The sequence below is a fragment of the Polyodon spathula genome, chromosome 25 (genome assembly GCF_017654505.1).
Source record: "Polyodon spathula isolate WHYD16114869_AA chromosome 25, ASM1765450v1, whole genome shotgun sequence".
NCBI classification, from domain to species: Eukaryota; Metazoa; Chordata; class Actinopteri; order Acipenseriformes; family Polyodontidae; genus Polyodon; species Polyodon spathula.
In genome coordinates, this window is record NC_054558.1 from 16,459,231 (window position 1) to 16,475,378 (window position 16,148).

The 16,148-nt window shown below is 37.2% G+C and overlaps 1 protein-coding gene across 1 annotated transcript; it reads left to right on the forward strand.

Moving 5' to 3' along the window:
- Nucleotides 1-366: 366 nt before the first annotated feature.
- Nucleotides 367-15,547, forward strand: LOC121300228 (ras-like protein family member 10B). The gene is made up of 3 exons (XM_041228726.1): nucleotides 367-617; nucleotides 12,129-12,253; nucleotides 13,618-15,547. Exons 1-3 carry the CDS (start codon nucleotides 402-404, stop codon nucleotides 13,886-13,888), a joined length of 612 nt encoding a protein of 203 aa, XP_041084660.1. The 5' UTR covers nucleotides 367-401; the 3' UTR covers nucleotides 13,889-15,547.
- Nucleotides 15,548-16,148: the final 601 nt, after the last annotated feature.

Consider the following 16,148-nt stretch of genomic DNA (forward strand, 5'->3'; position numbering starts at 1 on the left):
TGTTTTGGAAAAATAAATATTAATCTTTGTTAGGAACGAGGATGGCTTCAATTCGCCTGCAATACCGTGGCACAAAGAGCGGCTGATGTGCTCGGGATCTGAGTACTAAAATGAATCGTGACAATAACAATACGATTAAAGAAACTGAATGCACAAAATAGAAGTAAAGAAGCAAAAAAATTTTTTTTTTTTTTTTTTTTTTTATATATATATATATATATATATATATATATATATATATATATATATATATATATATATATATATATATATATATATACAGTAAGTAATACTTAATATATCTAGCTTATTAAACGGGGCCCGGTAATTGACATTTACAAAAGTTCTGAAGACTTCTAAGTAAATGTTTGAAGACCTGTCCATGGTCCTGAAGCCCGGGAATGGTCGAGACGCTAAGTATAGCAGTGATTGGAGCCCCGGGAGTGGGAAAAACTTCCATTATCCGACAGTTTCTTTATAATGACTTCACTGAGGGCTACACTACGACCAACTCAAGGTATGCGTACCGACCCTCAGTGATTTTGAATGGTAACATGTTCGATTTGAAGATTATGGACGTCCCGCCTATTTTGTCCTTCCCCGCCAGCACCTGCCAGGTAGGGATATTCTAGAGTGAAGCTGCATTCTGTTTGTATAGGCAAGTTTGCGAACTGTTTCAGTGTGTTGCTTCTATAGTTTTAATGCATGTGTGTATGTTTTAGAAATATTCGTTTTTAATGTGTTGTATCATGTCACTGTGGGATCAATTTCAAAACATATTTTTTAACAACAATGTGCCATGGAGATACTACGTGAATTCAAAACTAGAATGCAATGCCTTAATGTCATATGGGTTTCTTCATACATCTATGCTGTTTCGTAATATCTATATATCGTAATTTTTCCGTTTAGTAAAAATATATATATCTAGGTAAGTATAGGACGAAACAAGCCCGCGTTTCAGCAACGGTGTATTTTTTGCATGCCACTCTTATGTTTATCTCAGAAAGTACAGAGCTCTGTTAAGAAAGCAACCCTTCTTTGATCATGCTCGTATGTATTTGGTCGGTAGCTGATTCAGTTCTATTCGCTACTCATACGCTCTACTCTGTTTTTCTGTAGGCTCTCGTTGCACGCTATTATTCAATCTCTATTAATAGGTATTCATTGTTCTTCAGACCCGTAGTATACACGCGGAATTCGCTCTGCTGGGGCTGACAGTTAAAAGTACATATCTGTAGCTTCTGGTCTCCAGCAAGACCATACTGACTCCAGTCCTCGCTCGAAACACATTTTCCAATGTCATCACCTGAGAACAACCACAAGAGCAGTAAGAGTGGCACAATCTAAAGCAATTGTGCAAGCTTCGGGTAAGCAGCAATGGCGTGACAATCACTGGATGGTAACCCCACGGAATATTTATATATTCACGTATCCCCACAGAATACCCGAAGGTATTATTGGTGGTTGTAATATTGAGAAAACACGGTGTTGAATCGGTGCCGCCCCGGCTGCAAAGCGTGGTTAACAGTGTCATGGCAGGCGATCTGAATTCACTGTCAAGCTCCTGTAGTTGCTATTGTGTGAATTTTTATTTTGCCATTCCTGTGATTTGACCTCTGGACTGTGTTATGTTCACAAGAGATTAGTTCATTAGTACAATTTTGAAAAGAAAAAACGCCAAAATGTATTCCAAAACAATTTCAGCCTTGTATGTCTTTATGTCTGTTTGTTTAATTCTGGTTTGGTAACCTTTTTTTTTCTTTTAACGAAAATGTGGTGTAAAAAGCTTTGAGAATTTTGCCAATTATATTGATTATACATAAACCTAATAAAGGCCTTTACTTTGTCTTTCACAATGTATGCATGTTCTTTTTGGGTATTTATGTTTGGTAATAAAGGATTCTCTAGCTTCATTTACCGTTGATTAAATTATTGCGAGCATTGTACTTGGAATGCAGTAGTGACTTATAGTCCCGTAGAACGGTTTTATAGCTAACTTGTTGAAAGAAGCAGCAGCTGTAAGATGGGGAGTTTTCCTACATTTTAATGCGAGTACCTGGTTTTATTTGTATTAATTTTCAACAAGACTTGGTGCTGAAGAAATGGATCTCCAAACAGTTGAACGGCAGTGATATGATCAACAGTACAGTTAGCATTTCACTCCAATAACATGGCTTATTCAGAACACCAATTAAAGTGCTAACAAAGTGTCTTTCTTATACGAGAATAAGGGACCTGCATGAGGATGGTAATACATATCAGGCTCTGATTAAGAACTGCTTTAAGAAATGTTCTGGTTTTTTTTAAAACCAATCTTGATTCATGGAATCAAGTTTGCAATTCACAAGCTCAGATGATTAGAAGTTTACTGTCAGTTTTCAAAGAACAAATTAATGTAATAAAATGAAAAAAAGATCCTTAAAAAAACATTCCTTTGTAGATAGTGCCCATTATCTTAATAAAAGGGCTTATCTTGGACAACCAAATGTTAATACTAAGGAAGAAGGGGTTGTTATGAGGAAACATAAATATTCTAACAGAGAAAAACAGGTTAGTCTAATATTCTATAAAAAAAAAAAAAAAATCATAATAATTCATGCAACAAATTAGCTAACAGTGATCCATTATTACTTAATCAGAAACAATTACCTAGACACTAAAAAAACGTTTTAAACCCACGCTTATTGGGATCAAGCATCCTTAAGAAGTATGCGTTCTATGCTGTTGCTATGGAGACCTACAGTGTCAATATGTTTACATGTCTTCTTCCTGGTGTCTTTTTTAAGGCTCCGAAAATATAACAATGATATTGTTATTCCATATTCAAAAGTGGGATAAAAATATGAATTTTCCACCAGTTTCTAAACAACAAGATTTTCCATTAAAAAAAGTTTATTAAGCAGGTAGTAGATCCATAGCCCAATATATTGATGTAGGAGTACTTGAACAGCCATGGAAAACACAACAAGTAATAACGAATGGAAAAAATAATAATAATAAAAAAAATGTAACCAGACTGCACATTGATCCAGCATTTTTTGCTATATATATATATATATATATATATTGGACATCTTACTTGTTTTGCAAATGTGTGTTTTCTATTTTAAACATGATATCAGGTACTACCTTAGGTTAAAAGAAGTTAACATTTTCTATTCTTTATGATCAGTTCAACTGTTACATTTTCTCTCAGCAGTGTTATCTGGGTCAGAGCATCACTGGCCAAAAGCATGTCAACAGGGGAAGCAGCTGGTTGGTTTATGAAGCCAATTAAAAGGGTGGGGAAAATTTCACACTCCAGGTGATGGTTTATAATAAGCAATTAATTTACCGAAGTGTTATAACAGGGTGTCATCATGTTTTTTTAAGCCAAGCAATGTTTGTCTTGGACTCCTTTACATAAAAACATAAAAACATTAGTATGAGGACAACATGATAGCCATTGTATGCTTCATTCTTTTTATTATCCAAATTTAACATTGTGACACAGACAAATTTATCCTAGTCAATCTCCCTTCCGACCTGATAGGGCACTGTTTAACAGGAACAGTGTGCCTCGGATTGGATAGTCTGGCAGTTCATTCCAGGATCAGTCGGAAGCCATCCATCCAGGTAGGAGGCGGTCACAATGCCCAAAGTCATCACCCTAATACGATACGTGATGTGTCAGTCATGGAGAAGACGTGATTGAACTAAGACTAAGGGTATAATGGGGGGGGGGGGGGGGGGGGTGATGATGTAATCTGTTCCTTCGTTGTGGTTACTGAAAGGACCCATTTAGGAAACAGAAGTAATTCATTATTGTGAATGTTTCGTGAGTTTGTTTGATTGTGATAACTGTTTATTTTTTGTCACTGTTAGACGGCTAGCACAAATTAGCCATTAGCCAGAACCAAAGCCTGGGCTACACTGCCCCACTCTTTCACAAACTGTTGTCTTTCTCCCCACCTGCACATGAGCACTCACTGTCTGGAGAAGTGACCGTGTCTGTGTTTGGTGTTATTATAAAGTGTCATTATTTGGGGATTTAACCCTTGTTTTGCACGGAGCGATACACGTGGTTGTGTAGAGCCTGTGTTTATTATTTAAGTGTTTTTGAGACACAACCCATCCAAATAAAGGAGCTGTTTTACTGAACTTTCACTGTCTTGTGTGTGTTATTCCTGCGCACTGCAAGCCACTTTGCTACAAACATACAAAGTATATTAATATAGATTTAGCAAACATTTCCTAATGTACACCTCAGGTCTGTAACTGTGTTACAACAGTGATGGGATGAAAATGCATATTTCAGCAGTTATCTTTTATTTTGATCCTAAACGTATTGTTTGAATCTGTGAAACCTTTTTGCAAATTGAATGGAATATTTATCTTTTTTTCTTTACTTTTTCAAATTGAAATGATAGAAGTGTGTCAATAATTTGAGCAAGTCATGGATGAGTTACATGTGTAATAAATAGCAAGATAAATAACTGCATTTTCATTCAATAGGAACATGTATGACTATGTAGCTTTTGTGCAGAAAGTGATTTATAATAATACATAGTATTGGCTATCTTTTAAATATAATAGCAGATGGAAGAAAAGTTGCAAGCTATGTAAGAGAATGAAAGTAGAATAAAAGCAGTAATAGTATCACTAGTCCTTCTGTTGGTTCTTTGTATTTAATGCTTCAATTTTGAATATGCTGCTATTTCAAAGGCACCGCTAAGTAAAAGCAGCTGCTACTTCCTCTTCATTATTTCCAGTGATGAATCTCAGTTTCACTGCAACGGTCTGATTGTAACCAAGGCATTAGACCTATAGGAAATAATAGATACCAGCGAGAAATCTTCAGAACTTAAAAGTCCAGCTAAAGCTTATAAAAAAATGGATTTCTTTCATCTGCCTTAAAGGCACACCTTTAAGGTAGGTGAGTGTCTTCTCGTAAATGTGTACTTGGCTGGGAAAGTTTAAAGCCCAGCATTTCCTAAAATGTTTTCTTGAAAAATTCTCAGGCAAAACCAGCAGGTGATAGCGCAGGGTGTACAGTCCAGAAAAGGAGGAAAACATGGAGCCACTGAGTGATGCTGTTCAATAATCCCACTGAACCCTTCTGGGCTACTGAATTGAAAAGAGCATGCACCTTAGAACGGGTTCACAAATTCCTAGCTTCAGAGTCACGTGTTTACGAGAAGCACATAATAATCTACTTTAGCAGCTTTCCTAACCATCTTGTACAAAGAAATACTACCTAAGATCTATCAACTATGTATCACAAAGATATATGCCGTACCTTTGAGCATGGATAATATGTGTAAAGAATATTTTCCAGAATAAAACTCATGTATATTTTATATATATATATATACAGAGTGACTCATAAACTTTGCAACAGAGGGTCAATTAACATTATGAGAAAAATTGTGATTTTGCATCTACACAGACAACACGTTTCCAGGCTGTTGATAGCGCACAAGTGGCCCTGTGAAGTGGCCACTCCAGTCACCGGCTTGACCCCCTTGGATTTCTCTTTGCAAGGCCCCCTGTCCTGAAGTCAGTAGTGTGCACTGATAAACCAGGGACACTGACAAATTGCAGAGCAAACTTAAAACAGAATGTGCAAAGATTCCATCTGACATTCGGGACAATGTCCCAACTAACTGGAACCAAAGAGTCACTTTGTGTCAGGCCAATGAGATCATCAATATGAATGTGTATTATATATATATATATATATATATATATATATATATATATATATATATATATATATATATATATATATACTAAATACATTTTGATTGGAGTGTCATGTATACAGATTTTGTTTTTCAATTGTTTATGTCGATAAACATATTCACGATAAACAGAGAGCCTGGGGTTCTCATATTGAGAGGAATACCTGAAATGTGTGTCTGTCTGTGTGTGTGTGTGTGTGTGTGTGTGTGTGTAGACCTCACAAATATAGGAAAAAAATTACAACATTTAGCCAAGCCACCCAGATTCAAATTATGACAGATGTTCGGTCATGGAAAAACCATAGTACTCCATGAACATTCAAGGACTGCTGTAGATTAGATTAGATGACTGGTTGAATTAAGTTACCTTTCCTACACTTGTATACAAGTCTGCACAGTTGATAGAGTTACATAATTTGAAAGGTTAGGAAAATAAACACCTATAATAATTTGGTTCAATCTTACTCCAAACCATATTTTGCAGCTATACCAGCACCTGTCTAATCAGCATGTGAATCTCAATGGGCTATTCTCCAGTTTAAATATTCATTGTAGACTTCATATTGAACACATGACCTCCCACTTCAGAGATCCCTGCGCTAACAAGCACACTGATTTGCCTGTCATTGGACATATTGGAGGATGTCATCTGCGTGCTGATGTGTGCTTTCAGTCTTTCGAGAAAAACCTTTTAAAGGATGAGAAGCTGTAAGTGGCAAGACATTAGTTTTCTTTTTCATTGAGCAATTATTTTCACTGCATCCCTTATCATTGTGTAGTGCAACACTTCTTGTAAGTTTTCTTAATTTCAAACAATCTGCATGTTGAGCCGCAAGTATATTTGGGTCCTCAAATGAGCTCTGTGTTGGACCGAGCTCTAACTGGAAAGGGCGTCAGACCGAACTGGAGGAAAGGGCTGATCAGTAGTGGTGTCTATCTGAAAATTAGCAGTTGGCAGAGATTTTAAAACTTTGGTTTTTGATTACGTTGAAACCATTTCTTTCAGGTCATTAGGGTCACCTCAAGCATGTAGGAGTTACCATGGCAATGCAGCTCTGCATTGATAAAGTGAAAGCTAAAAGCAGATCCCCTTTGAATTGTTTTGAAATGGGTTTTTGATGAGTAACAGTCAAGTTATAAATGAAAATAAATGAGAAACAGTGTTCATGTAAAAAGAAAAAAAAAAGAAAAACAAAAACTGGGTTTAAGTGGTTCAGCTGGAGCTCATTTATAAACAAGCTTGAACAAGGACTGCATTCTCACATTCATTGAACCATATTTGTCCTGACATCCTTCTATATTGAATTGCCGTTGTCTAAGCATAGGCCTTCAAATATTTATTGTATGACAAATTTACTGTATGTATGCTATTGCTAGTTGTTTTGTATGGCAACCATGTTTTAAGCAGATGAGTCCAGTGAGGACTATTATAAATATAAATAGTCTGGGATTAACTAGTTTGTGAAAAGTACTTTTAAAGAACAATATACTACAGCCAAGGTTCACTGGGCGCCCTTTGATGCCACGACCAAGCCAGCTTCCTCTTCTACACCCAGGAACTCGAGAGCGGATGTCAGCGAGCTACCAACCTCCAGAGGACATAAGCCAGCCCTGCAGGTTTCTGCATGAGCTCACTAGGCACCTGGCCGGTAGGGTCCATTGCAGCGAGATGAGAAGGAACAAACCTAACCCGAGGGAGCACCCAGGCCAATGCGATGCTCCTTCCAGAATCACCGGATATCAGGTTTCATTTTTTAAGATACTTGGACCTGAGTTTAGGAGCAGGTCTAGTTGTCAGTTGTCTTTCACTCATAGACATGTGTAATACAGGCTAGATCAGGGTCTTTGCAGTTGCCAGCGCCATCTAGTGAACAGGTGTTGCGTGACAGCAGAAGTGTTCCAAATGTTTTTGATGAAAGACAATCTGCCATCTATAACACAAGAGGTCCCTTGACCAAGCTCAAAGCATATTGACACAGATTATATCAAAAATGATATTAATATTCGATTTCAATAAGAACCACTCTGAATGGCTGGAAACTTCACAAAAAAGACATGAGGCAGTAAAATAAATTATTAAAGGTAATTTGAAGCTACGTGTTTTTTATGGGAGTAATAACTACAACTCTAAAATCAGATTTTTTACCCTGCATTAGCACTGTTATCACTGGTCCATTGTTCTTATTATTCAGTGTTGAAGATTGAGGCTTGTCGTGACAAAAACGCTTCTCAGAAAAAGCAATTTAACTGCTTCCTTTAACCAAGTGGGTTCTCAATTGCTGTACCAAACCTTTTTTTTCCTATTTGCTTCAAAGGACCACTTCCTGTGCTGTTGGTCATGGCAACGCCCTTGGAGTGAGGCTGACCTACAACTTTTAATTCACAGTGCTAATTCACAGACAGCAAAAATGCAAATAACCAAGCTCTATATTCAGCTCAAGGGACAGCAGCGATAATTTAGCTTGTGCAAGTGACAGTAAAAGGATTATCTAACTTTTTTTTCTTGGAGTTTGGGAACACCAAGTCAAACATGTCAACATTCCACATGCTTTTTTCACTTTTGTTTGCGTTTATTCACCTCATTTTATGTTCGTCTATATGTCCGCCCATATGTCTGTCATTTTTTTAAACCTGCATTTTAAAAGCACAAGAGAGTTTGCAGAATTACTTGGCAAACAGAGATAAAACTATTTTTTACACATTCTTTTACATAAAAGTTCTCTAGCAGTGACAAACAGGTCCTGTTTCATTAATTTAGACCATATCTTGTGGATCACTTCCCTACGTTTTTGCTCAGACATTTGACACAAGAAGACATTGAACATAAAGTACTATACATGTGAAAATATACAGCAGCAGAATAATATTTAGGTTCATTCAGTTTTCTAAGTTTAGGACATCTTGGCCATCAGGTATGACACTTCTCTAAAAAGTGATGTCAGCTCAAATGCCCAACACAGCCATGGTGTAGGGTTATGACGAAATGAGTATTAAATATAAATACATCCTTTTTTTCTCTTTAAATATCAAAGGAAAAAACATAAAAATGTAACAGCTACATAATGTGATGATAAGAAGGCATGCAATGAGCTATGATGTGGAGGAAACAAGCAGAAGAAACAGATTCAATGCAGGCAATTGGCAGATCTAGTAGTTTTCTTTCAAAGTCAGACTTTTGGGTTTTGTTTATTTGTAATGTTCAGGCTTTTTGCAGATAGCCAAAAAACATCGATCCTTTTTAGTATTTAGAGAATCTGAAAAGTGAATTGACTGGCTCTCTCTGATATTGTGCAAAAGTTATTTGGATGTGTCAAGACATCCTGAGAACTGCTCAAATCAAATTACAGCACAGATGGGAATCTCAGTGCACACTGTACCCCTATTGCAACAAAATACAGTAAATTGCTCTGTGAACCAGGGACAACTTTAAATAACAGGAGCATGCATAGAATCCCTATTCACGTGGCCCCAAAGCAGGTTTAAAGAACACAAACCCAGGGCGGTGGATGTCATCTTTGGGCACTGTTCACTCAAGTCACTCCAGTTTGCAATGTTCCATATACCTCTGAGCGGTCTATCATAATAGGCTAGCTGTTAGAGGGAAGGTCATTCAATGGATTGACTTGACTTGATGTAAAGCTCCACAAGCAAGAACACAACTGTTAATGGCTGTGCTTATTGGGCTTGAAACAGAAATTACCAGTAACATGATGACCAGAGTTAACTGTGGCTTATTGGTATATAGGATGATCAAATCCTTTTGTAAAATGACTTTGACTACACTATCCAGCCTGTCTATTAATCTCTTACAACAATAAGCTTGAAATCTTTGATCAGGCACGATGGGGTTCGATTGCATTTAAAGAGACACTGCCATCCACCTCATGAAGGTTCTCAAGTTACAAAATAAATATGTTGGTATATATGTTGTCAGAATGTTGGTTGACACTTGGACCTTGTAATATGCATTAGCCACCATGAAAATGGGAAAAAGAATTAACATATATATATTATCATACATGAACATCATACATTATAATCGTTTTTAAACTCTCTCTCTCTCTCTCTCTCTCTCTCTCTCTCTCTCTCTCTCTCTCTATATATATATATATATATATATATATATATATTTATATAATTATGTAACATATAAAGGGGTAGTTTATATCATCCTTATACTATATAATGTATGTGCTGTTTAATATTCTATTATGTGTGATCTGTGTCATTCTCTGTTTCTGCTCTGGAAAAAATGTCTTCTGAAAAGACACGTCAAGTTTATACTGGGAAACCGGGGAAGCATATCAGTGTTGCTAAATGCTTCTACGGGCTTCAGTGCAACATAAATATGCTTCCCCACCTCACTTTTCTGTCAATAACGATCTAGGCAGAACAACAACAGAGAATGATACAGAACACACATATATAATATTAAACAAATTAAATATTTGGAAAATGTAAATCGCTTTAACATATACATACATATAAAAAAGTGTGATTTTCTGTATATGAACTAAACATGTATACATTCATAAGAATGGTGTTCTGTCAACTGTGCAGCATTTCATTGCAAGGTAATAATAGTATTTTCTCTTGGTACAAATGGTCAGATCTCCTTTAAAATTGACATATTCCCTGCAGTCAAACGTCATTTGACTCTACTTGTACACATATTGATTTGTATTTGGCTGTGCCACGTATTCAAAGTGCTCCCATTAGTATGCAGCCAACATCTGCTCTCTGCAGAAGGTTCAGTTTTTGAGGGTCAAAGCAATTAGTTCCTGTGTTCCTGAAATCACTGCAATATGATGAGCAGCTACTTGTGTGGTAATTGGAGCGCCATTAAAAAACACACTTTCAAAGCCTCCTGCTGAGAGAAAGATGTAGTTAAACACAGTCAGTCCACTTGTCTAAATGATCTAGATAAGATTCAGAACTGAGCAGACACATGGCAAATGACATTTAATAGAGAAAAGTGTAAGGTACTGCACGCAGGAAATAAAAATGTACTTTATAAATATCATATGGGAGATACTGAAATTGGAAAAGGAATCTATGAAAAAGACCTAGGAGTTTTTGTTGACTCAGAAATGTCTTCATCTAGACAATGTGGGGAAGCTATAAAAAAGGCTAACAGGATGCTCGGATACATTGTGAAAAGTGTCGAATTTAAATCAAGGGAAGTAATGTTAAAACTGTACAATGTACTAGTAAGACCGCATCTTGAATATTGTGTGCAGTTCTGGTCACCTCCCTATAAAAAAGATATTGCTGCTCTAGAAAGAGTGCAAAGAAGAGTGACCAGAATTATTCCGGGCTTAAAAGGCATGTCATATGCAGACAGGCTAAAAGAATTAAATCTGTTCAGTCTTGAACAAAGAAGACTACGTGGCGACCTAATTCAAGCATTCAAAATTCTAAAAAGTATTGACAATGTCGACCCAAGGGACTTTTTCAGCCTGAAAAAAGAAACAAGGACCAGGGGTCACAAATGGAGATTAGACAAAGGGGCATTCAGAACAGAAAATAGGAGGCACTTTTTTATACAGAGAATTGTGAGGGTCTGGAATCAACTCCCCAGTAATGTTGTTGAAGCTGACACCCTGGGATCCTTCAAGAAGCTGCTTGATGAGATTCTGGGATCAATAAGCTACTAACAACCAAACGAGCAAGATGGGCCGAATGGCCTCCTCTCGTTTGTAAACTTTCTTATGTTCTTATGACTAAATATCTGGACTGCTGCCATCTGTTGCCTTCTCTGTGATCTGAGAAAATCTTTATATTAGAGAGATACATTCATTTAAGGCCAGTCCGACCTAGAATACTCTGTCAGTCTGCATTAGTAGTGTGGCTCCCCACTATTGCACCATTAACCAATCTAATAGGATAAAAGAAAAAATCAAGTCACCCCCGCATTGAAGATAACTGAGTTAGAATGATGAATTTGCAGCACCAGCTGTTTACTCCACCTACCCAAACCTCAAGACAACAATCCTGGCCATAATAGAGCGGAGAGTTCAGGCCCGGAGTGTCAAACTCCAGGAATTCCAGTGGGGCAGCTGTTATTATTACTGGATTCTATCTTTTTCATGTATTAATATTTTAACCAGGGTCACAGCAATGAGTGAGGCTGTTAAAAGTTACCAATAATTATTATTTCATCAAGTGTGTGGTGGTGACATCATCAGCAAAACAGTAACTGACGTGAAAATTCCCTCACAAAAGAATCCAGTCCCTGCTAGAGGTCATTTCTAAAATCACTTTTTCAGTGGTTTAAATAAAAAGGCAAATAATGCTAAATAAATAACACATATAATAGGATATTCAACAGGAAAATGATGACATGTTAAGAAATGAAGTTTCATAAAATATTCAACTAAGTTTCGAATATTTGGCTTTCAGGAGTGGCTGGATCTGCGTTGCCATGGAGTCCGGACTGCCAGTGCTTACATCCTTGTGTATGACATCTGCTGCATGGAGAGTTTTGAGTACATAAAAATGATTCGGCAGCAGATTGTAGACAACAGGTATGTGTGTGTGTGTGTGTGTGTATATATAATTACTGGAGCTTCAGATATTGTTAACGCTCAATCCAGGTCAGGTGGACCCAACAGATGATACAAGATCTGCATGCGATTGAGAAGACCCAGAAGGATCTGGAAGGACCCAACAGGACCACGGTTTAACATGGAAAGTCTATGGTTTAAAGGGGAAAGACTACTGTATAAGTGGATTTTAATTAACAGGCTCTCCAGCAAGTGCTGTGGTACACCACTTTACACATATCCTGCAGTCTCCTGCAGTAAACTATAAATTCTATAAATAAAAGCTATTTCTGTTTGTTTGTTTTTTCCACAGCTGCAGAATCATGTTTTTTCTAGGCGGCCATTTAAAACAATTAATAGTTTTTACCCTAAGATGTCCTTTTCTGGTATTATAACGAAATACTCTGGTGTGTTGTCAAATAAATAAAACAGATTATTATTACAGAATATATTTCCATTAAATAAGTCCTTTGATGCCACAGCAATCATTGTGCAAGGAGGGGAGTTTATTTATCAAAGGGGGTCCCGCAATGCAGTACAATGCATAGAGCACCGGAGGGCTTTTCATACAAAAACTCTGTTCCCTTGAGAAAGATTGATTGCGCTTATCATGCTGCCAATATTGTGCACACAACAAAGGAAAGGTGCACAGTGTAACATTATTAAAAAAGATTTTCAGAAATGCATTTAGCAAGCTTCTGCAAAGCCCAACACACAGTTGCTTACCCCAAAGGTTATGAGCATCGGTCTTGTACAGCAGTACCCTAATGTGATGCGCTGCAATGTACTGACCAGGCTATGGCACTCTACCAGCTTGGCTGAGAGAAGTGCTTTAGCTTACCTGGTAGAGTCTTAGACAGAAAAGTTACGTTTCAAGCAGAACCTAATGCCCCTCATGGGAAGAAACATGCATAAAGAAGATTCACAAGATTGTAAAGGGTTGAAAGCTAGTAAAAAAATGTCAGATTCAATTATAATTTGGGGTGTGCCAACAAGTCTAAACCAATTGGGTGGAGAGAGTGACACAATCATGGCTGTATAGAAAGACCTCCAATGATGTTGACAGTGTATTCGGGTCTTTGTCGTTGGGTCTGTCATACATCATACAAAGAGTGCAATAGAAATACACTCTGAATGTAATTAGAGGTACAGTAGCCACCAAACACTTATAGACTTAACACTTACAAGTCATAAAACCTAAATAAAAACAGATGAAAATCTGATGTAATAAGCAATAATGTGTTATAAGTGCAGTTGCTACTAATGTGTGTCTCACCTGGCTGTGTTGTTCGAATGGGATCAGGACTCTCAGTGAGTGTGTGTCACACCTGGCTGTGTTGTTTCAGGGCGAGCAGCAGTGGAGAGGCCCCCATCCTGGTGGTGGGCAGCAAGCGGGACCTGCAGAGGCAGCGCTTCACCTCTCGAAGGGCCGTCTCCTTGCTGGTCAAGAAGACCTGGAAGTGCGGCTACATCGAGTGCTCAGCCAAGTACAACTGGCACATCACCCTGCTCTTCAAAGAGCTGCTGGCCAGTGCCGTAGCACACGGGCTTAAGCAGAACCACTCCTCCATTCGCCTGCAGGGGGCGCTGCACAGAAACCGCTGCAGCATCATGTGACTGAGGGCCGTATGCAGTCTTTATTTCAGTTGTTAGGATCTACCAATTCTGTTTATTTTTTTCAATTCAAATTTTGTTTTACAGCAGGATGCATCAAAAGTGTTGCGACCAAAGTTTTTTTCCTTTAATAAGCTTCTATATCCATTCCATGTCCTCACTTCCTTCCTTGTTCATTTAAACTTTTCATTCCTTTTAACAACTCTGAAACATGGGTGAAATTATTGAATCCTTCATACAGTAGTTTCTAAACCACTTTCTGAAATCCACAAACATAGCTGCTGTATGTCATGTTTGTGTGAAGTCTTGTGCACTGAAGTGTGGTTGCCAGTTAAAGCAGTGCAGTATCTGGGAAAACGGCTATATGTTTTAGTTAATCGCTTCTGTCATTCATTAATGCATGGGGTTGCAACAGCAGAAACAAAAATGCTAGCTTCACACGCAAATGTTTAGCATAACATTGACCTTTCCATGAATACGTTGCAGTTAGCTCATTTATCATGAACATTATAATCCCAGTTCAACAGACTAGCTCGGAAATGTGTTTTTCAAAGAAAATTTGCAGGGATAGATAGGTAGCGTTTGTGACTTATTTTGAATTCTGTGTTTGTGGCGTATTTGTTCTTGGTAAGTACTGAACTGAATATATTGTGTTTTAATGCATGCACAGACTGTGTAAGGGATCAAGTCAAAACTCAAGCTCCAAACAATATCCATCCTAAACCCAGTGCTGCTTATTAATAACCAGACCTTTGCTGCTGCGTCATTAAAATGATTAGCTGCCAGCAATCAGGCTTATGTGAAATCTCCTCTGAACTGGATAAAGTCCTAGACCCCGATCAGCACTAAATAATCTCTGACTAATATTACCTTAGGAAAGTAGGTTAAGATTAGTGCTTATCAGGGTCTGTGCACACAGCCACAGAAGACCTCTTTTCTAATTGGATGTCGTTCTGTGTAGCTCTGAGTGGCTTTGCTCGGATATTGGTTTTTTGGAGGGCAATGCTTTGAACTGGTTTGAGCCCAGCTCTTCAGTGAAGTGGCCACATTAATTTTTCATGCAACTTCCCCATTCCATTTAGTAAATGAGGAATATCTTTAGTTTGACCTCTCACTGAATGCTCATTGTTTACTGAAAGTACAGTAATAATATTATTGGAGTAATAATATTAGAGTCACATAACACTACAAATAGCCACCAAAATTCACTCACTGGAATGGGGAAAAGAAGTTAGTGCCAGCAACTTCGATAAGCTACTGGGCTTTTCAAAACAGTTCATATGAACAATAAAAATCAGTATTTTACAGAAAACATTCATAACTACTGAGAATGACTGGAAAAAATGATATAATGTGATTATTACTCTTTACTAATTCTCAGTACAGGTAAGAATGTCATAGTTAGGTTCTGGGGTCTAAAGATATTAAACTTCTGATCCATCAGTTCCTTTGTCCCAGTATTGGTTTTGACTTTGTGCTTTTTTTTTCTTCTTTGAAATGGACAATGCAATATTGTTCTTGTCTGTTTATTGCAAAAAAATTCTATATATTCTTTGAACTAAAAGGGCTTCTCTTTTGTAACAGACAAGATAGTTTTTTTTTAGATTTAGAATTAAACTATTGTCTTTGAAGTTACTAAATAATAAAATTGTTAGAATACTGTGTTTTACTCTTTTTTTTAAAATAATTTAACATAGGTTTGACTGCATGGTTTGTGAAGGGCTGTGCTTGTGAAACTGCAGTAATGCAGTTTTTATGGTATTTTCTACACAAATGTTGCACATATTAAGAAGTTAATGCTATTGTATAAAACTGTTTGTAACAAGCTTGTGATCCCAAAAATTAATAAGTATACATATATATAAAGTAAAATGTTTTAGAGCATTTTACAGCACTGGAGAATCTCCCTGGATTACACCACCTGGTTTAGCGGTAGACCTGAAATAATAAAAAAGGATAGATTCACTAGTGCTGTAAAACGCTCTAATAAAACCCAGTGGTGGCTATGACGGCAGGATACAGAAACTATCACATTCCACAGCTAGTTCCTTTTTATAAACAATCTGATCTGTAACAGAGTAACTTATCAAGAAGGTGTTATACTGTCCCTTGCACACAGTGGGTCAATGCATGGAGTAATACAGATTCAGCAACAAGGTTGTATGTGTTACCACAAGTAAAAAGATGAAACAGCATTACAAGACCCCTTACAAACCAATGGAAAAAAAAAGAAAACCAACACATTTTATTAAAATGACAACAA